Below are 21871 nucleotides of genomic sequence, written 5' to 3'. Positions count from 1 at the left end.
CTCTGCACTCCACAGGAAGTGGATGGAGTTGTGGGAGGACGAATGGCTGGCGGTGATGGCCAATAACCTGCTGTTGGTAAAGTCAAGCACTCGGCCGTGGCGTTCCTCCTGCCGGTTGCTCAGGCGGGAAGAGGTGGCCGTCACACGTCTTCGGATCGGGCACTATCTTCTCACACGTAGCTTTCTATTACGGTGGGAGGATCCCCCGATTTGTGATGCCTGTGGTGTGCACATCTCTGTCCGCCACATTTTAATAGCTCGAATTTTATATCGTGATTCAAGGGCAGAAGCACAAACTGATGGAGATCTGCCCTGCATTTTAGCTAATGGCGAGACGAGGGTACCTAGGGGTTTAAAGTTTTGTGATGTGTCTGGACTCTGGCCTAAACTGTTAGGCTGGAGGTTTTAAGGTGCACGTCATATATCTTGGCGGCCGAGTTTAGGTTCGTTCTGCGCATTTGACGTCACAAATCACAGTCAGCCAATGAACAGAGAACGACGTTGCCAGATCTCGACTGCAGTGCAGAGCACGGACGAGTGTCTTCAATTTTAGAAACGTTCAGTCATAAATGAAGTAATTGAACAAAAGCAGTGTCTTGATAGCAGATTTTCTTTTATAGAAAGTTTGGAAAAAACATTCTTTACACCAATTGCATCATATTCTATTAATTAATTAAACCAAACAAACAGTAAGCCTCCTAATTCAGGCGATAGCAAGGAAAGGTGTTTGTATCAGTCTCACGAACCGCTTTTTCGCAATAAAGAACAGCGGTAATTGTTTATTTCCTATTGTACTTCGACGCAACGTGAGTTATTCATAGTCATCCCAACAGTGTTTGTCGGTATTTTGCAGACGTTTACAGTGCTCCAGGAGATGCCAGAAATGAGTAGCTGCGTTGGCGTAATGGCTTAGGTGTTGGGCTGCTAATCGGAAGATTCTGAGTTCAAGGATTGTTGCATACTAAATATTTTATTTATTTAAAAACAATAGCGAAGTGTCTTACTTAATGAATTTTATTCGTTTGAATGTAATGTTTTGAAATTTCCTGTGCTTCATTATAATCATAATAAGTTTTCAGTTTTTGTAATTTTCTCCTCCAATATTTCTTTTCACAGCAATTAAAAACAACGAAAAGGCACACATACAATATTCATGTTATCCGTTTTGTTTGTATACCGCCTCTTCCGCAGTCGCTGTTTTACTATTCATATTGAGATATATTCTTTTGCGGCAGTATTAAAAGTATTATTTAGAGCAGAATTTCGGCTCTTACGTTGCCGAGCTATTTGATTGTCTGACGGAATTCTTTGCTTCGCTGCTTTGGCAACATCATATTCAATGGTTTCGTCGACTGATCTATGTTTTGGCAAGTATTTGCTGTCCGTTGTGACAAAAACAAAATGTTTGCGCACTGTGCCTCACTGGCAATATATTTTAGTTTTATGTTTTATTACGTCCAAAATTCAGTTTTGTGTACTTCGCCAACTTCGTTTTAATCAGAACGTTTTAGAAAAAAGCGAAATGACTCTGGTATAAAGAAAGTTTTGTTACAGTTGCTAAAGATAGAATATTTCCCAATTTATAAACAGTGTTTATGTTATAAAGGGTGTTCATTTTATGGGGACATTGAAATCTCTTGAAAACGACACACAGAGCCAAAAGAAATCCTAATGAAAATTAGTTCCTCCCGGAAGGGGACATCCAATTATAACAAATTTGACTACAAATTCGTCGAATTTGGTATCATTGGATGCCCCCCTCTGAGACAAAAAAAATTTAGTTATAAATTTGTTTGATCCGATGTGTAGATTTGCGGATATTTCAATGTCTCCAATTAAAATGAACACTCTGTATAGTTGGAACCATGAACGACTGCGGTCGATTTAAGGCTCGTTCTACGCACCTGACGTCACGCATCCGCTGACAGCCAATGAGTGTTCAGTAGTTTTCTGAACGCTCTGCTGGGAATGTCTGGGCGAGTGCGAGTGTTAAATGTGATTATAGTTATTCTTTGGTGAATTTTTATCGCATTTGTTGCAAGTTGTCATGGCTGATAATGGTGGTAAGCGACAAACTCTCCATAAACAGGCGAGGGACATAATTTACCGGATTCACGCTTTTTTCAAGCGCGAAGCAGAAAACGGTGGACCTATCACGGATGTCGCCAGATCTCAGGAACGCACTGCAGAAGCGACAGGCGTTAGCTTGAGAACCGTTCAGCGGATTGCCAATGAAGGAAAGTTATCTACGGAGACCTGTGGAAGCCCACTTTTCAGATCGCCAGGGAAATATCGCACTCGTGAGAGGACTGTAACTAATTTAGATAATTTCGACAAAGATGTTCTAAGACGAGAAGGGCTCAACATGTACAACACAGGCGAATTTCCTACTGTAAAAAAAATCACTGTGAAAATGCGTGAAACCATAAATTTTAAAGGTAGCATGACTTCAATGAATAGAATACTTAAAAACATTGGATTCAAATATGTACATACAAATGACGGAAGAAAGTTTTTAATGGAACGTAGTGATACCGCTGCTTCAAGGGCACAGTTTTTAAGACGTATTATTGAAGTAAGAAAATCCGGGAATAAGAACATTTTTTTCTTGGGCGAAACATGGGTGAACCAAAATCACACAAGGAAAGCGTGTTGGAAAATGAGTGATGGTTCGGGTGGGTTTAAAGTACCAGTTGGTAAAGGTGGACGAATAATTGTGCTTCACGCTGGTTCTGCTTCTGGATTCATTCCAGAAAGCAAATTAGTGTTCCGGGCAAAAAAGAGAAATTCAGGGGATTATCATTCCGAAATGAACTCTGAGACATTTAAATTGTGGTTTAGGAATCAGTTTCTCCCTTACTTGCCTGCAAACTCGGTGATTGTAATGGACAATGCGAGTTATCACTCTGTTGTTGTTGACAAGACACCCACAACAAGTACAAAAAAAGCCGATATCATGTTATGGCTTGCAAGTAAAAATATTCCACATACTGCCAACCAAACTCGTGCTGAAATGTTGACTCTTGTAGTGCTTCATAAGCCTCGCACAAAAGTTTATGAAATCGATTGTATTGCACAGGAACATGGACACACAGTTTTGCGTTTGCCACCGTACCATTGCCAATACAATCCGATAGAGTTAATTTGGGCACAAGTGAAAGGGTATGTCGCAGAACGAAACGTGACATTTAAAATTGCTGATACAGAAAGGCTTCTGCACGAAGCACTTGACAGAATTACTTCTTCAGCATGGGCTGAATGTGTTCGGCATGCACAAAGGCTACAGGAGGAGGACATGGACAGGGAAATTGTAATTGACAATCTGCTTGAACCCATCGTCATATCTCTAAGACCTGATGATTCGGACTGCGACACTGACTACAGCGATGCAGAAGACTATCGCAGCGATTGACAACAATGAAGGGTAAGGCACATACACAATAATACTCATGTTCTCTTTCTTGTTTTTGTTCCACAGTTGCAATTTTACCAATGGTATTGAAATATATTCCTCTTCTGCAACTGTAATAAGCGTCTCATTTAGACCAGACGCGTTTTTCTCTTTTGAAGCATCTTCATTGGACAGCATTTTGTCTCCTCCATTGCCAAGTCACCTTTCGTAGTTTTGTGCTGAGGTAACACATCAACGTTTGTGTCGGCCGATCAGTGTTTTAGAAAATAAATGCTTTTTGTGTGTGCCACACACAAAAATTATATTTGACATAGCTCAGAACACTGATACACAGTATATTCAAGTCCTAATGTTTTTGTAAGTCCACAGTTTTGTTAAACGTATTTTGTGTACTTCCTTTTGATTGATTGAAGTGCTTTAAAATAAAGTCAAACGCGCCCGGTGTAAATAAAACTTTTATTACAGTCGCGAAAGACGGAATATTTCTCAATATTACATACGACACCAATCTGGTACTTAAATTAAATGAGATGTTGTTATACAGTAAATTTTATATGACATTTAGGTATCTTGTCCACATTTCATTCTCAACATTGTGGTAACTACAATCGAACATACGGAAAGTATACGCTATGAACCTTACCTCTGCAAACTCTTCAAAATTTCGTGCAATGGTTTACTACATTTAATGCTGCAATATAACTGCGTTGAAAATCGAAACAAAATTAAGTCATTTATGGGGGGAAGGTATCAGTCAAGAAGATGTGTCAAAATCAAATTTTTGGGCCAAATAGTTTTTGTGGAATCGAATGATAAGGGTGTCAAAGCAGTCGGAACACGATTTGTCTGCACAGGCGAGCAGTGCAGTGACAAAATCGCGCACGGCGCGGATTGCAGGGAGCACATCTCTGTAGCAGCGAAAGGTTTAATGCGGCAGTGGTGGCTTTACTTCATAAACTGCGCGCTCCCCCCTAAACGTAAGTTTGAGAACTACACTGCTACGGCGCTGCTTCTCTTGGCGCGTACAACTGGCAACGCTGCAATCTCCCGCGTCTGGGCGGGCATGCGCGAGCCGCCAAGATAAATGAATTGAACTTTAGTGTATTTCAAAGTGGCTGGCTCCTCCCTTTTTTCCTCGCGGTCAGCCAACCACTTCCATCTGCTATATTGTTTGAGCTCCTTCTCCCACTTTCTTCCTGTGTTGTCCATGTTTTGCTGCTGACGGCATGCATTGTCCCACGCTTTGGTGTGGGTAGGCACATATTTTTACAGCCTTGATATCTGTGTTTTACGTTCTGTTTTATCTTCCTGTTCTGAGTCTTTTCTTGATACCCGTCTCACACTGTTATTGAGCGGGCGCTGAAGACCTTGCCGTCGTGCACCCAAACAAACCTCTCCATCATCATCACGCAAATAGTTCCGGCAGTTACATCCGCCAAACAGGATTTAAACGGTAGCACACGGCCGGCAAAAGGCAATGCGACGCACTGCTTAGACGTATACAGAGCTGTCATTCCGGCAGCCACGGCCAGACGACTCTTCTAAAAAAATGTTCAGATGGGTGTGAATTCCTAAGGGACCAAACTGCTTAAGTCATCGGTCCCTAGACTTACATACTACTTAAACTAACTTATGCTCAGAACAACACACACACTCCCATGCCTGAGGCAGGACTAGAACCTAAGGGGTTGGAGCCGCGCAATTCGTGACAGGGCGTCTCAAACAGCGCGGCCACTCCGCGCGGCAGACGCCTCTACTAGCTGGCCAATCTCTTGCAGATGGACTAGGTATAGTTGAAAAACATCTTGACATTGTAGAATTGTTTATTGTGATCGCTCCCCGTGAAGAGTCGGGTCTCTTCTTTTATTATTTATTGTTTTATATTTGCGTGGATCCGCAGTTGGGAACGAGTCTGTTGTTCGTTTGGACATTGTATTATTGTTTCGTTTTGGAGAGTCCAATAAATTGTTTACAGACTTGTGTTTTCCGCATTTCTATTCTGCTAGTGCAGATATTAAAATAAAAAAAAAAGACGTTTTGTGTCTGCGGCAGAACATATCAAGAAATTTCAGCCACCAACTTTCTCCCCAGGATGTGAAAATATTTTGTTTCCGTCCACCTACATAGGGAGAAATGATCGATACTTAAATAACAATTATCAGAGCTTGCACGGAAAGATTTAAGTGTTGTTTTTCCCGCGCGCTGTTGGAGAGTGGAGTAGTTGATAAGTGGCTTGAAAGTGTGTCACGTATTACGCAATTGGGTGAGATGTCTGTGATTTTTGTATTGAGAGAATTTCTCAGTCTTCTTTAGTTGTTCAGTCCTTATCGTCAATAATCGGAGTTTAATTTTCCAAGAGACACTTCCTGTAACACGCTCGCGAGTACTAATGGGTTGGGGTGGTACCTTTAAACTATTTGTCGTTTCGTGGCCGTGCGCCCTGCCCACATCACGCACCTGATAATCCTGCGGCGGTCGTATTGTCCTGCTCCACACTGCTGTTGGCTTGCCTGAAATTATCTATCGAAGTGCAAGTGGGTTTAGGGGAGCCACTCAACGTTAAAACGCAACACTGTCCTATGTCTGGTATGAACATCTATATCCTGAGACGATATGGAAACCACAGGTTGCACTGTTTATACTCCAAATCGTAAATGTTTATCCCAATTAACAATCTTGACGATTAACAGTCCAAAATATCATTCGGACGAGCGTACAAGTAACCGACACGACGCGGGTGATGGTTGATGATGCGGAAGCCGAATGATCGAACGAAAGTTCTTACGCTCGTCACACATACAGATATCTGGTAATAGTCCTCCTTGTCACTAGTAATGATATAACACTGTTCGTAAAGTTAATTTTTCAGTTCTCAGTTCTCACTTGTAAGAGCGTGCGCGGAACCGTCGTGGCGCCGCTGATTGTTGATAATGCGGAATCGCGATGATCGAATGCACGTTCTCACGCTCGCTACAAGACACTGGCACTTGACTGCACTCTGTTATGGTAACTAATTTCTACTGATTCACATCAGTTCATTCTGGGAGACCGAACACTGCGCGGATGATTGATACTGTACGGCACGACACGCAACGAGAGGATACACAAATACGTTATCAGCCGCTCTGCTCATTTTTAAATTACTTCTTGACGCACTTTCCTATGAATCATTTACTTACATTATCACTTGTACCAACACTTCAACTTCCATGCTAACAATGCCTCTCATATGCAAAGCTACACACTACACAACATAACAGTTCCGTGTCCCGCGCTCGACTCACTACAGACGCGGCTGCCCGCAAAGATACTCCACAACTAAGTCAGCGATATGACAGTACGCTTCAAGTAAAATCCACCTCTACGATTTACAGTGAAGTTCTGAATACTTTGTCGTGTGTGCACTGCATCTTATACCACACGAAGTCATAGATTGTTTGTGACAAGCAAAAAGAAATCAATTAGTAGTGAGTTATTTCTTTTCCTTTAGCTGCTGCATCTGATGATTCGTATATGCTTTTGAGAACATCACTACTACAGGCACAAAAACAGCGTACTGAGCAAGAACTAAGTCACCTTTATTTCAGGAAACATCTCACCTTGCATACTTGAGCAAGCAGTGTGTAGTCAGGATTGGCAAGTGTCGTGCTAGAAAGCAAATTAATTTTCAGTGAACAGTGTACATAATTCCAAACACTTATTTCCTTCCCAGTAGAACAGCAATTTATTTTTGTGGATATTCCTAGTCAAACATTGAACTTTATATCACTCAACATTATTAATGTACTTCGGTACTGAGTTTTAGTTATGTCGTTTTCATTGACCACACAGTTAGTTTCTTTTGACATTTAGTTAGATTCATTTTCTTTTTTTTAAATTTTGCATTTTGTGAATATTAAAGTTTTATTTCCCGACAGTGTTCACAGGCGCAACACAGGGTCACCCAACGGTCAGTTTCGTTCAGCAATTAAATACGACACCTATAGTATATGTTACTCGAGAAAAAGTCCTTGAAATCAATACATTCAGTTTTACTGAAAGCTTACAATTAACCCAAAAGTTCTTAAAATAATTCAAATTTAAAAATAAGATGAGTAGTACAGGTACTTCTACTTATTTTAGTATATACATATGATGTTAAACTTTATGGAAGGAAGCTGAATTCTTATGACATGTTCAGCTTCAAGTCACTTGCTCTTAAGTTTTTACTGGCAACGCATAATCTGAGAATCCCGTTTCGCACATACATGTAGTTGCAAATGGTAAAATTATGGACACGGCCTTTTGCTACAATTGAGGATATTCATCTTTTAAAACTCCATCGGAATTCCGCCAACGACATTTTTTACAGATGAAGTAGATGCAAGCTCTTGTTTCACATTGTCTGCTGAGATTTCAAGAGTCGTACATTGACAATAACTTGTTTTCAATCCACAATTCAATTTGATATTTAATGCGCTGTTCATTTGGAAGATATTAGTTAAATGTTTCTTTCAAACACTCAGGAGCTGAATAACTTCTTCAGTAAATGTATCTTCCATTTCAACCTCTTGCTCTTCTAGCCCATTATTGTTCGGAAGCAATCAAACTCAGTGGAGCACACATTTCATATTTTTCTTGAAAGCAAGAATTTTTCATGAACACTAAACAAATTTGCTTGTTTGCCTATAAAGATTAAATTATAGTAATCGACTTTTGTTCAAATGTTCCATAAATAGCCTATTTGAAGCATTCAATATTTACAAAATAACGGATATTTCAATTAAAAATTGTGTACTAAAAATAAAACGCGCACCTGGGCCCTCAGCTCTAAAATGCCGGTTATTTTTCTTCGCTGCAGATACCCATCGATCCTCATAATATAAAAGAAGTGATGTCTTTCTACATTCATGTTCTCACAGACTATACTGCCTGACAAAAAAGTACTTTTGAAAAGGTCCCAGGTTTGACTGCCGGCCCGGCACAGAGTTTTAATCTGCCACAAAGTTTCGTATCAGCGAACGCTGCTCTACAGAGTGAAAATTCTGTCTGCCAAACCGGGCTGTGGCTGAGCCATGTGCCTACATTATTCTTTCTTCCTGCAGTGCATTACCGCAAGGTATGCAAGAGAACTTTTATGCAGTTTGGAAGGTAGCAAATAAGGTACTAGCGGAAGTGAATCTGTGAAGGCGGGTCGTGAGAGCGTTTGAATAGCTCAGGCGGTAGAGTAGTTGCCCGCGAAGGGCAGATGTCTCACTTTCGACTACCGACCCGGCATATAGATGATGATGATGATGTTTGGATTGTGGGGGGCTCAACTGAGCTGTTACCAGCTCTCGTACAAATTCCCAACCTTTTCTCAGTCCAATCTTGCCACGTGCACGAATGATGATGAAATGATGAGGACAACACAAACACCCAGTCATCTCGAGGCAGGTGAAAATCCCTTACCCCGCCGGGAATCGAACCAGGGACCCCGTGCTCGGGAAGCGAGAACGCGACCGTGAGACCACGAGCTGCGGACCCGGCACATAGAGTGAATGATTTTGAAACAAAGTGTTTTTCTCCGTTATACTCAGTAGGTAAACGACCGTCGTTACTGACCCTGAGCCTTACGATCTGAAATGTCACCTGGACCATCACGCTCGGTCCAGTGAGATGGTGATGTGAATTTTAGCTTCTGGATACGAAGGTTTTCCGGTCTCGAGGGTTCAAAAATCTTTTTGCGTACTTTAACTCCTTATAGTCTTCAGAATTTGTGATCAAAAGAATTTTGTTGGCCAATTGTTCATAACTTGAAAACCACGTTTCAACAGAAGCACTCGTATATCCACTCTAGTCGCTCTCAGCGCTCGGGCCTGTTGCGACTCCGAGCGACAGCTCTTTGTATTAAAGCTCTCTGTGTCCCAAGAAAATATCAATATAGCTGTTTTACTTGCCTCCTAGCTGCCTCAAGTACATGCTTCTGCCAATATTGAGATGGAAAACAAATATGTTCCACGAATAATAATCCACAGTACGATTTCTGTTCTGAAAGTTGGTGCAAATATAAGCTAACTGAGATCAACGGCACACTGGATACTTTTGATTATAAGCCAACACTGTGTGGTGAAGTTACTGAAGCTACCACTGACGTGTAAAAACAACTGACTTTCGACAATTTGAGGGAGAGATGCCTTGGATCCTATAAGCAGAACAACAGTGAAGCACTGAATTCATTAACATCTACATATACATCTAAATAGATACTCTCTAAATCACACTTAAGTGCTTGGCAGAGGGTTCATTGAACCACCTTCACAATAATTCTCTGTTACTCCATTGTCGAGCAGCACGCAGAAGGAAAGAACATCTCTAACTTTCCGTGCGAACTTTGCTGCCCTTTATTTTTTCAATGATGGTAGTTTCTCCCTGTGTAGGTCTCCGTCACCGAAATACTTTCGAATTCGGAGGAGAAAGTTGGTGGTTGAAGTTTCGAGACAAAATCCCACAGCAATAGGAACTAATGATGTCCGCCACAAATTCTGTATCGTGTCAGTCACATTCTCTCCCCTATTTATTGATAATTCATAACTTGCTGCCCTTCTTTGAACTTCATCGCTGTACTCCGTTGACCCCATCTGGTAAGAATCCCACACCTCGCAGCAGTATTCCAAAAGAGGACGGACGAGCGTAGTGTAGGCTGCCTTTTTAGATCTGTTGCATTTTCTAAGTGTTTCACCAATAAAACGCAATCTTTGATTGGCCTTTCTCACAACATTTTCTTTGTGTTCTTTCCAGCTTAAGTTGTCCGTAATCGTAATTCCTACTAATTTATTTGAATTCCTTATAGCATTCACGTGGATGATCCCTCACTCTTCATACTTTAGGGTTAATTGCCGATTTTCGCGCCATACAGGTATTTTTTCTAAATCATTTTGGAATTTGGTGTGATATTCTGATGACTTTACTAGACGATATACGTTAGCATCATTTGCAAACAACCTTACACAGTTTCTCATATTGTCTCCTAAATCGTTTATATAGATAACGAACAGTAAAAGGCCTATAACACTACCTTGGGGGACGACATAATTTAATTTCAATTTTTGTGTATGCAGCTTTGCATACACAAAAATTTAAATTAAAACTTTAAATCCATTTTGTCGAGACAACGTTTGTCACACTGGTTAACATGATTTAAAAAAAAGTACTCGGCAAAACTGGAGGGCTTTTTGGATACAATAAAACAGACGCTTGTAATTTGGACATGACCCTCACAAAGAAATACATTTTCCATAATGTTTATTATTTAATTACATTTAGAAATTCACTTTGGGAAATTTGATGTTCGAGATTCACGCCATTTAGATTTTACAGTGAACACATGGTGCTTAGTGGGGCGATCACTCTGTTGTAGAAATAACTCAAAAGCAAAGATCCCCTAAATACTGTTTACTGGATAACCGGTTTCAACACACTAAAAGTTCCATTATCGGATCTGAATGATGACATCTCTAGTGTGTTGAAACCGGTTATCCAGTAAACAGCAAGCGATCTTGGCTTTTGAAATACTTCTATTGAGATTTTGAATCTGATAACTGGTCCCTGAGCGACAGTGCACGTTACCAGTATGTTCCAGAATGCAGCACGCGGAAATTCGATGCTTCAGGGCTTCATACCTCGGGTTCTATTGATCAGAGAGATAAGAGGTCAAGTGTTTTTGATAGCCCTTGTCCAAGCGATGATTTGTATACCTTTCGGAAGAACAGACGTACTGTAGCTGTCATACTATTCAGGGTCAAAATATAAACATTATACACTCCTCCCAACCCAGGTAAATTAAAGTAAATCGGTTGGTTCTTTTGCACTAGGTGTGATCTAGGGTGGACCGTAGGAGGCTTATGAAAGCAAAATCTGTTCATTCGCGGTTCCTGAGAAAACCACGAACAACCATAAGCTTTGGGTGGAAAAAGTACCGATTGTGGTCATGGCCACTTCTGTAATTTTCATTCATGGCAAATCATCGACATTGTTACCATATGTTCTTAAGATATGGTTCTCGGGGAACTTCAAAAATGTTCAATTGTGTGTGAAATCTTATGGGACTTAACTGCTAAGGTCATTAGTCCCTAAGCTTGCACACTACTTAATCTAAATTATCCTAAGGACAAACACACACACCCATGGCCGAGGGAGGACTCGAACCTCCGCCGGGACCAGCCGCACAGTCCATGACTGCAGCACCCGAGACCGCTCGGCTAATCCCGCGCGGCTCGGGGAATTTCAAAAATTTTGTTGGTGGCATTATCCATTACCGAGATCCAGAGGTATATAGTTACCGTTCTTATGCACGTAAAATATTTAGGTATTACCTAGTCTGAGGCGTAAAAGTAATTTTAACTCACGCAATGAAGACGTGGCAAGGGTACTATAGTGATCACAAGGGCGGTGAGGTCAGCATTTTTTCGATAATAAAACTTTATGATGCGTTTTCTCTGTATAATGGGCATTTCACGCCTGTACAGATATGCCCAAAGTGGTACTCCCGTCACAAAAACGTGCTACAACCGATCTCAACGTATCCGGTAATGACTGAAAATGACTGCCAAAAATTATGTAAAACTGGAGGGCTAGTATATCTAGGAAAATATTTGTAATAATACTTTTACTCTTTTAAGATACAAATCATATGTCGCGAGTTTTGTTTTCGATGAATTGCAATCGATGAGCTACGTATCCAGAAAAAATGCGAACAAAACATTGTGTGTTAACTATATATTATGTATACTTATGTGTTGTGCGTCGCAGTATATGAATAAACTGTCAAAACTTTACTGACATATAGAGTTTGCTTTATATAAGAAATAGACTTTGTTGTACAAGAAAAAGAAGGAAACCAATGGAGAAATGCTTCTGTCGCTGAAGAACCGTTACAGAGAACCAGTAACCTTAATCCAAACTATAAATTTTGGCACATGAACATATTCGCGTTTTTTTGTGCTGGAAGAGAGTAGCAGAGAGACAATGATCGTGGAAGAGAGAGGAGAGAATGCCAGTGGGAGAGAAAGAGAGAGGAGACAGTGATGGCGGGAGACAAAAATTGGCAGTGAAAGAGAAAGATGGATGAAGACAATAGCAGTGGGAGCCAAAGAGAGAGGAGACATTGGTAGTCAGTGTGAGACAGTGTCAGCAAAAGAGAAAAAGAGTTGGGAGAAGATAGAAGCAGTGGGAGCAATAGTGAGAGGAGACAGTGGAAATGAAAAATACAGATGAGTGGAGACGATACATGGGCTTGGGGCGTCTGGTTCCTGCCAGATCGGCGAACGTTAAGACGTAAGTGTGGGGGAGGGCGCATTTTGAACAGAAATATTAAACACGTGAGTGTAGGAAAAAAATAAAGGTTGGACCTCTCATAATTTTTGAGCTGCTGAGGTATGGTGGATACAGTATCGGCCGCCACCCGGTCGGCACAGCTGCCACTGCGGGATGCAGGCGTTGCCACTAAAGTTTACGCCGCTGCCAATGATATGCAAGCAGCCCGTCTCCGTAACTCCAGCTTCTGGCCTACTGAAGTTCAAACATGGATGCACAGAGCGCTATTTTTGTGTGTTTATCATTTCATAACATTTACAGACTCTCATAACGACCAGGGCTCGTTATCTATGGAATAGTCAATGTTAGCAACTGTCAAAAAAAAAAAAAAAAAAAAAAAAAAAAAAAAAAAAGAAGAAGGCTCTGAGCGCTATGGGACTTAATAACTGAGGTCAATAGTCCCCTAGAACTTAGAACTACTTAAACCTAACTAACCTAAGGACATCACACACATCCATGCCCGAGACAGGATTCGAACCCGCGACCGTAGCGGTCGCGCGATTCCACACTGAAACCCCTACAACCGCTAGCCCACAACAGCCGGCACTGTCACTGCAAGTTCAGTAAACAAAGTTGTGTATCATTTTTACTATATTCAGATGTGGAATAATTTAATTTCTGAATACTCTGTCCGCTTCGGTTCCCTGTTCCTGTATCCACTTAAAAACCACAAAGTGAGGGAGAAGTTACAACAGTGGATACATTGGCAGTGGAAATGGAAGACAAAAGGAGACAGCATAAGTCAGAAAGGTGACACTGACTGTGGAGTATACTGTATATCGTGGGAGAAAAAGGAGACAGTGGGAGAGAGACGTATATAGACAGTCGTAGTGAAGGAAGATGTTTAGTATGAAGGCTTAGCTAGAGAGAGAGAGGGAGAGAGAGAGAGAGAGAGAGCGAGAGAGATTAGGTAACACGAATTAGAGTGTTTTGTGTGAAAAGAGCGCGAATATGTCAAGAAAGCGGATTGAAAGTTGAGGCAGCTGATTCTCCACTTTCCTGTCGGAGTCTTTTGTACTTTTTGCACTTTGACAGAATCATTTTTCCACTGGTGTACATATGTTTAATTTTGATTGCAGACCTGAACTTACCCTCAATCGTGTGAGCCCTTTAGTTGTCCAGTCCACGCAGAGGTACCTTTGCAGCCATTTTGTGCCGCATAAGCTAATCAATTTTGTTGGTGAAAGTTATTTACATAGTATTTAAGACATGAACTTTTGTTTGTTAAAATGGATTTATAAAAAAAAATAATTGCAAATAAAACAAGGTTGAACATGACCATAAAGTAAAACACCGAACCAGGAAACCCACTTACACAATAATGTTCACATCGTCGACCTCGTTCACTTCCAAACACACTGAGACGACAAATGTGATGAGACATCTCCTAATACCGTCTCGGACCTTCTTTTTCCTGGCGTAGTGTAGCTACTCGATGAGGCGTGGACTCAAGAAGTCGTTGGAAGTCAAGTGCAGAAATATTGAGCGATCCTACCTCTACAGCCGTCAGTAATTGCGAAAGTGTTGCTGGTGGAGGATTCAAAAAAATGGTTCAGATGGCTCTGAGCACTATGGGACTTAACATCTGAGGTCATCAGTCCCCTGGAACTTAGAACTACTTAAACATAACTAACCTAAGGACATCACACACATCCATGCCCGAGGCAGGATTCGAACCTGCGACCGTAGCAGTCGCGCGGTTCCGGACTACAGCGCCTAGAACCGCATGGCCACCCCGACCGGCGTGGAGGATTTTGTGCATGAACCTCTCCATTTCGTCCCATAAATTTTCGATAGGATTCATGTCGGGTGATTTAGGTATCCAAATCATTCACTCGAAATTTCCAGAATATCCTTCAAACCAATCACGAACAATTGTGACCCAGCGACAAGGCGCATTGTTATCCACAAAAATTCCATCGTTGTTTGGGAACATTAAGTCTATGAATGGTTGCAAATGATCTACAAGTAGCGGTACATAACGACTTCCAATTAATGATCGGTCCAGTTGGAACAGAGAACCGATTCCATGCTAACACAGCCCACACCATTATGGAGCCACCAATAGCTTCCACAGTGCCTTGTTGACAACTTGGTCACATGGCTTCATAGGGTGTGGTACCATACTCGTACCATCAGCTCTTGCTAATTAAAATCGGGCCTCATCTGAGCAGGCCTTAGTTTTCCAGTCTCCTAGGGTCCAACAGATAAGATCATGAGCCCAGGAGAGGTGCTGCGGCCGATATGGTGCTGTTAGCAAAGGCACTCACGTCGGCCGTCTGCTGCCATAGTCCATTAACGACAGATTCAGCCGTATTGCTGTAACAATAGTTTCGTCGTACGTTCCTTATTGATTTCTGCGGTTATTCCACGCAATGTAGCTTGTATGTCAGTAACGACAACTCTATGCAAACAGCTCCGCTCTCGTTAAGTGAAGGCTGTCGGCCACAGAATTGTCCTCAGTCAGAGGTAATGCAACAATTTGGTATTCTGAGTAGATTCTCGATACTGTCAATCTCGGAATACTGAATTCTCTGACGGTATCCGAACTGGAATGTCCCATGCGTCCTTCCAACTACACTACTGGCCATTAAAATTGCTACACCACGAAGATGACGTGCTACAGACGCGAAATTTAACCGAAATGAGGAAGATGCTGTGATGTGCAAATGATTACCTTTTCAGAGCATTCACACAAGGTTGGCGCCGGTAGCGACACATACAACGTGCTGACATGAGGAAAGTTTCCAACCGATTTCTCATACGCAAACAGCAGCTGACCGGCGTTGCCTGGTTAAACATTGTTGTAATGCCTCGTGTAAGGTGGAGAAATGCGTACCATCACGTTTCCGTCTTTGATAAAGGTCGGATTGCAGCCTATCGCGATTGCGGTTTATCGTATCGCGACATTGCTGCTCGCTTTGGTCGAGATCCAATGACTATTAGCAGAATATGGAATCGGTGAGTTCAGGAGGGTAATACAGAACGCCGTGCTGGATCACAACGGCCTCGTATCCCTAGCAGTCGAGATGACAGAAATGTTATCCGCATGGCTGTAACGGATCGTGTAGCCACGTCTCGATCCCTGAGTCAACAGATGGGGACGAATGCGAGACAACAACCATCTGCACGAACAGTTCGACGACGTTCGCAGCAGCATGGACTATCAGCATGGATGCGGTTACCCTTGACGCTGCATCACAGACAGGAGCGCCTGCGATGGTGTACTCAACGACGAACCTAGTTGCACGAATGGCAAAACGTCATCTTTCGAATGAATCCTGGTTCTGTTTACAGCATCATGATGGTCGCATCCGTGTTTGGCGAAATCGCGGTGAACGCACATTGGAAGCGTGTATTCGTCATCGCCATACTGGCGTATCATCCGGCGTGATGGTATGGGGTGCCATTGGTTACACGTCGCGGTCACCTCTTGTTCGCATTGACGGCACTGAACAGTGGACGTTACATTTCAGATGTGTTACGACCCGTGGCTGTACCCTTCATCCGATCCCTGCGAAACCCTATATTTCAGCAGGATAATGCACGACCGCATGTTGCAGGTCCTGTACGGGCCTTTCTGTATTGAGAAAATGTTCGACTGCTGCCCTGGCCAGCACATTCTCCAGATCCCTCACCAACTGAAAACGTGTGGTCAATGGTGGCCGACCAACTGGCTCGTACAATACGCCAGTCACTACTCTTTATGAACTGTGGTATCGTGTTGAAGGTGCATGGGCAGCTGTACCTGTACACGCCATCCAAGCTCTGTTTGACTCAACGCCCAGGCGTATCAAGGCCGTTATTACGGCCAGAGGTGGTTGTTCTGGGTACTTATTTCTCAGGATCTATGCACCCAAGTTGCGTGAAAACGTAATCACATGTCAGTTCTAGTGTAATATATTTGTCCAATGAATACCCGTTTATTATGTGCATTTCTACTTGGTGTAGCAATTTTATTGGCCATTAGTGTACCATTTTGACTTCGAAGCTGGTTAACTCCCCTCTTGCGGCCACAGTCACATCCGAAACTTCATCAGATGAATCACTTCGTACAAATGACAGCTCCGCCAGTGCAGTGACGTTTAATACCATGGGTACGCCATACTAACACCATCTGTGTATGAGCATGTCACTACCCCATGACTTTCGTCACTTCAGTGTACTGCGCCCACATGCTGCTGGACGCTCCAACAGTAGGTGAGACGAGAAAGAAACGTACCTTTATGATGTGGCAGGCAAGCCTCCTGGCTGCGTGACAGTGTTGCGGGTTCTGCAGGGTTCGAAGTCGGCGCTGCACCAGCTCCGCAGTCTGCTCCGCCAGCCGGCGCCTGCTCTGGTCTCGCTCGTCCAGCCGCCACAGCTCGCTCAGGTCCGACACCAGAAGTCTGCACAGCAACACGGCCGATTCGGCTGGCTTCGCACAGAAGGCAACTCACAAGCGATTCTGCGAGTGGTGAGGCACTGTAATGGGAAACATTCTCCCTCCCCTCGCTATCTTCCACTTCAGTGAGGTGAGAGGTAGTGGCGATCAGAAAAATATTGTCCTCCTAGTATGCTTAATCGTCGGCCTTGATGGGTTCTGTCGTGCTTGAATATCCGCGGTTTAATTGCTATACTTTTCGTTCATTGGTTCGTTATACAGGGTGGTCCAATGATAGTGACCGGGCCAAACATCCCACGAAATAAGCATCAAACGAAAAAACTACAAAGCGCGAAACTCGTCCGTCTAGCTTGAAGGGGGAAACCAGATGACGCTATGCTTGGCCCGCTAGATGGGGCTGCCATAGGTCAAACGAAAGTAAACTGCGTTTTTAAAAATAGGAACCCTCATTTTTTATTACACATTCGTGTAGTACGTGAAGAAATACGAATGTTTTATTTGGACCACTGTTTTCGCTTTGTAATAGATGGCGCTGTAATAGTCACAAACGTTTAGGTACGTGGTATCACGTAACATTCCGCCAGTGCGAACGGTACTTGCTTCGTGATACATTACCCGTGTTAAATTGTACCGTTTACCAATTGCGGAAAAGGTCGATGTCGTGTTGATGTATGGCTATTGTGATCAAAATTCCCAACGGGCGCGTGCTATGTATGCTGCTTGGTATCCTGGACGACATCATCCAAGTGTCCGGACAGTTCGATGGATAGTTACGTTATTTAAGAAAACAGAAAGTGTTCAGCCAGATGTGAAACGTCAGCCACGACCTGCTACAAATGATGATGCCCAGGTAGGTGTTTCACCTGCTGTCGCGGCTAATCCGCACTTCAGTAGCAGACAAATTGCGCTAGAATCGGGAATCTCAATAACGTCGGTGTTGAGAATGCTACATCAACATCCGTACCATTTTTCTATGCACCAGGAATTGCATGGCGACGAATCTGAATGTCGTGTACAGTTCTGCCACTGGGCACAAGAGAAATTACGGGACGATGACAGATTTTTTGCACGCGTTCTATTTAGCATCGAAGCGTCATTCACCAACAAAAAATGGTTCAAATGGCTCTGAGCACTATGGGACTTAACTTCTAAGGTCATCAGTCCCCTAGAACTCAGCACTACTTAAACCTAACTAAACTAAGGACACCACACACATCCATGCCCGAGGCAGGATTCGAACCTGCAACCGTAGCGGTCGCTCGGTTCCAGACTGAAGCGCCTAGAGCCACTCGGCCACACCGGCTGGCAATGAACGCATTAATCACTAACTATACAACCTCTTGTTGTTCATATATTGTACCCTTGTTCTGAAGAGAGCAGTGCTTGATGTTCTGTATGATTAGCGACATCTCTCTTTTGATCATTCACAAATGACACGCTTTGGTAAACTGTCATGGCTGTAGGATTAAGATCAACTGGCAAGCTAGCTCAGGTTTCGCAGACAGAGCCTCACCTGCTAATCTCCTTGGCATCTTCTTTGTATGCGGCAGCCACCCTCTTCGCAGTTCTCTCCAGGCGCACCCGCAGCTCCTCATAGTGAAGGTCTGAGTCTGCAACAACAGGTGTATGAGGGTAATGCCAAAGTACGGTCTCTAAGGCGCTAGGGCCACAGGGAAACTGTTTGTGTGGCTGTTGGCCACACAGATATTCTTCCGTGGTCCTTTTGCTCTCTGCTCCCGCTGGAGGTTTCAGGCTTGGCTTCGCAGCCACATGTAATATAGGTCCGGTTAGCCACAACAGAAATACGAGAGTAATGCCAAAAGTAAGGTCTCTAAAGCACAATGGCCGCAGGGGAACTGTTTGTGTGACTGTTGGCGACACTGTTTTTCTTTCCGTGCTCCTTCCACTCTCTACTCCCGTTGGAGCTTTCAGGCTTGGCTTCGCAGCCACTTGTAATGGAGGTCCGGTTAGCCACTACCGACAGGTGCAATGCTAGCGCACTTATTCGGTTTCTGAGTGCAAAAGGCGGTAAACGAGTCGACATTCATGGACAGTTGACGGAAGTGTACGGAGAGTTGTGTATGGATGTCAAAAATGTCCGCAAGTAGAGTAGAGAGTTTGCAGGTGGTCTTACTGAAATTCATAAGGAGGAAAGAAGCGGGAGACCGCCATTGTCCGAAGAGACAATCACAGAGGTGGAACAAATCGTGCTTCAAGGTCGGCGGATTACTCTCGATGAACTCTGCAATGTTCTTACTGAGGTGTCTCGAAGCATCATACACCGGACTTCGCTGACAATGTTGAAATTTCAGAAGCTGTGCGTAAGATGGGTTCCAAGAATGCTCACTGAAGACCACAAACGGCAACGCATTGAAAATTCCCAAAAATTTCTTCAACCCTATGCAAATTGATAAGGACATCCTTTCGGATTCAGTAGTCGCGGTGATAAAACCTAGGCTTTACACTTCACATAAGAGACCAAACAACGACCACTTGAGTGGTGGCATTCCGATTCACTCAAGCCACGAAAATTAAACACAGCACAATGTGCCGGTAAAATCAATGACAACCGTGTTCTGGGATAGAAAGGAGATGTTATTGTTCGACTTCATAGATCCTGGGGCAACACTAAGTGCCGACAGGCGTAGCCAGACCCTGAGGAAACTCAGAATGACGGTTTAGGAAAGAAGAGGCATGTTGAGCAAGGCTATAAGCAATCTCCACGACCAAGCTCGCACCCATATTCCCCGTCAAAATGTGGATCTTCTCCAACAGTTTGGTCGGGACACCATCACCTGCCCACCCAACAGTCCGGACTTAGTGCCCTGTGACTGCCGTTTGTTTTCCAAGTTGAAAGAACACTTTTACGGAAAGCGCTTCAGTGACGACGACTGGGTGAAAGATGAGATCCGACGCTTCTTCAATAGCACGGCGGCGGGCTGGTGTGACATGTGGGTACAGAAACTGCTAAAGAGTTTACAGACATGCATAGATCGAAATGGCGATTATGTGTAAAAACAGGAAAATAATCAAACTCCAAACCAATGTACAACTTATTGTAAGTAAACGTTTGTTTGAATTTTTTTTAAAAATTGGAGACTTACTTTTGGGATCACCATCATATCCGCCGAATATTGTCGTATCTGTCATCCGCCAATCCTGGTGCCAATGCTGTGTGAGTTACTACAGGAGTAACAAAAGCGACAGCAACTATATTGCTATTTTTCTACGAAACCACTGATTATCTGAATGTAACTTTTTCTCCGAGGACAAGTTATACTTTCCACTGTTGTGTTAGACAAAGTCTGTAAAACCATTTTTTACTGGATTTTATACACTCTTGGGTGTCGAACACGACAGAGACCACAATATTTTACACCAAAACCAATGCTTAGATTCAGTGTTAATGCTAGAAATCCATACTAAAGTCTTTCTGTGTTGTAGGAATCGCGACCTCTTTAATGCAAAAATTTTTAACAGCATTTGCGGACCCTGTTAATGGCTTGATTACAACTTTGGTGATTAACATCTACTTAATCAATGTTTTTCTGTTCCTGCTGAAAAATACGTTAGTAAACGGAAGCATCTAGTTAAATGTTCAAACTATGTTACAGTCAAGACCTCTCTTCCCGTCGACTCTCGTTACTGATCAGTATTTCTTTATTTATTTCACACACATGCGTCTATTCCCTCTATCGAAACTTCAGCTCTCACCAAACTCTCCCAGTAATCTGCAAACTTCTCTCTATTATGTCTCTTTCGTTTACATTAGATGTCCGTCGTTACCCACTGTCTAAAGAATGAATTTGACACTTCTCCACACAAAACAGAACCTCCCACATTCATAACAGCTCGAGAATGTGATTCCAGTCCATGACTAGTAATCAATATTCGGCCCTAATCCACCTTGGAGACGAAGAGTATAGTGTGGCCAGTCTTGCTACCGTTTTGATGGCATCTACCACCCCTTCATTGTTTGTGTCTACCTCTTCGTTTCTAAATACGTGAATACGGCCCAATTACACAATAAGCTATATTTAATATTTTGTTTTCTGGTTCTACAGCATTTCCCCACTGTTTCTTCCAAAACTATGGTTACATTTCCACGGGCATTTCATGTCAGTGTTTCCTGTTGATGGATTTCTGCAGGTGTCTTTCCGGCCTGTATACAGACACTGGTAAACAAACTTCTAAATAAACAGGAGCTTCTGATAATAGATAAAGAAACAAATCATAGTTATATAGACAGATATATGCTGAATGAAGCCCATTTGGCAGCCAAGAGCTCAATGCATGAAGCCTACAGTAGCTACCGTAGCAAAATCTTATCGAAAAACCTCTCACAAAACCCAAAGCTATTTTCGTCATATGTAGAGGCTGTCTATGGCACTAGAAGTAGTGGTTAATGTAGATACCAGGCATGGGCAACCTTTGCTGATCAGCGCGCATAATTCACAATATTAAGCACGCGGCCTGCCTCCTCATACGACGCTATAGCAGCGCTCCTAGCGCTTGAATTCAAAACTATAGCGTCACTGATGTCAATATTTTTGGGTAAGGCACCGATGTGAATAGTAACCTTTTCCAGGCACGCCATGGCTCCAAAATATGCCTCAAACGTTTTTGAGAGTACATGCATTTTAGGTTCAACCCCTCTTCAGATGTTTATACACGGTGTTACAAAAAGGTACGGCCAAACTTTCAGGAAACATTCCTCACACACAAATAAAAAAAATATGTTA

At 42.8% G+C, this 21871-nt stretch overlaps 1 protein-coding gene across 1 annotated transcript in view; it reads right to left on the bottom strand.

Moving 5' to 3' along the window:
- LOC124790303 (alpha-(1,6)-fucosyltransferase-like) overlaps nucleotides 1–20279 on the bottom strand; it is a 174286-nt gene extending 154007 nt beyond the window's left edge. Inside the window, exons 1-3 of the mRNA XM_047257777.1 lie at nucleotides 20234–20279; nucleotides 18643–18739; nucleotides 16968–17133 (exon numbers count right to left, since the gene is read on the bottom strand). Coding sequence (XP_047113733.1) covers nucleotides 16968–17133; nucleotides 18643–18739; nucleotides 20234–20279 — 309 coding nt within the window. The remainder of the gene's footprint in view (nucleotides 1–16967; nucleotides 17134–18642; nucleotides 18740–20233) is intronic.
- Nucleotides 20280–21871: the final 1592 nt, after the last annotated feature.

The sequence above is a fragment of the Schistocerca piceifrons genome, chromosome 1 (assembly GCF_021461385.2).
Source record: "Schistocerca piceifrons isolate TAMUIC-IGC-003096 chromosome 1, iqSchPice1.1, whole genome shotgun sequence".
NCBI classification, from domain to species: domain Eukaryota; kingdom Metazoa; phylum Arthropoda; class Insecta; order Orthoptera; family Acrididae; genus Schistocerca; species Schistocerca piceifrons.
This window is presented reverse-complemented; position numbering and strand designations above follow the sequence as displayed.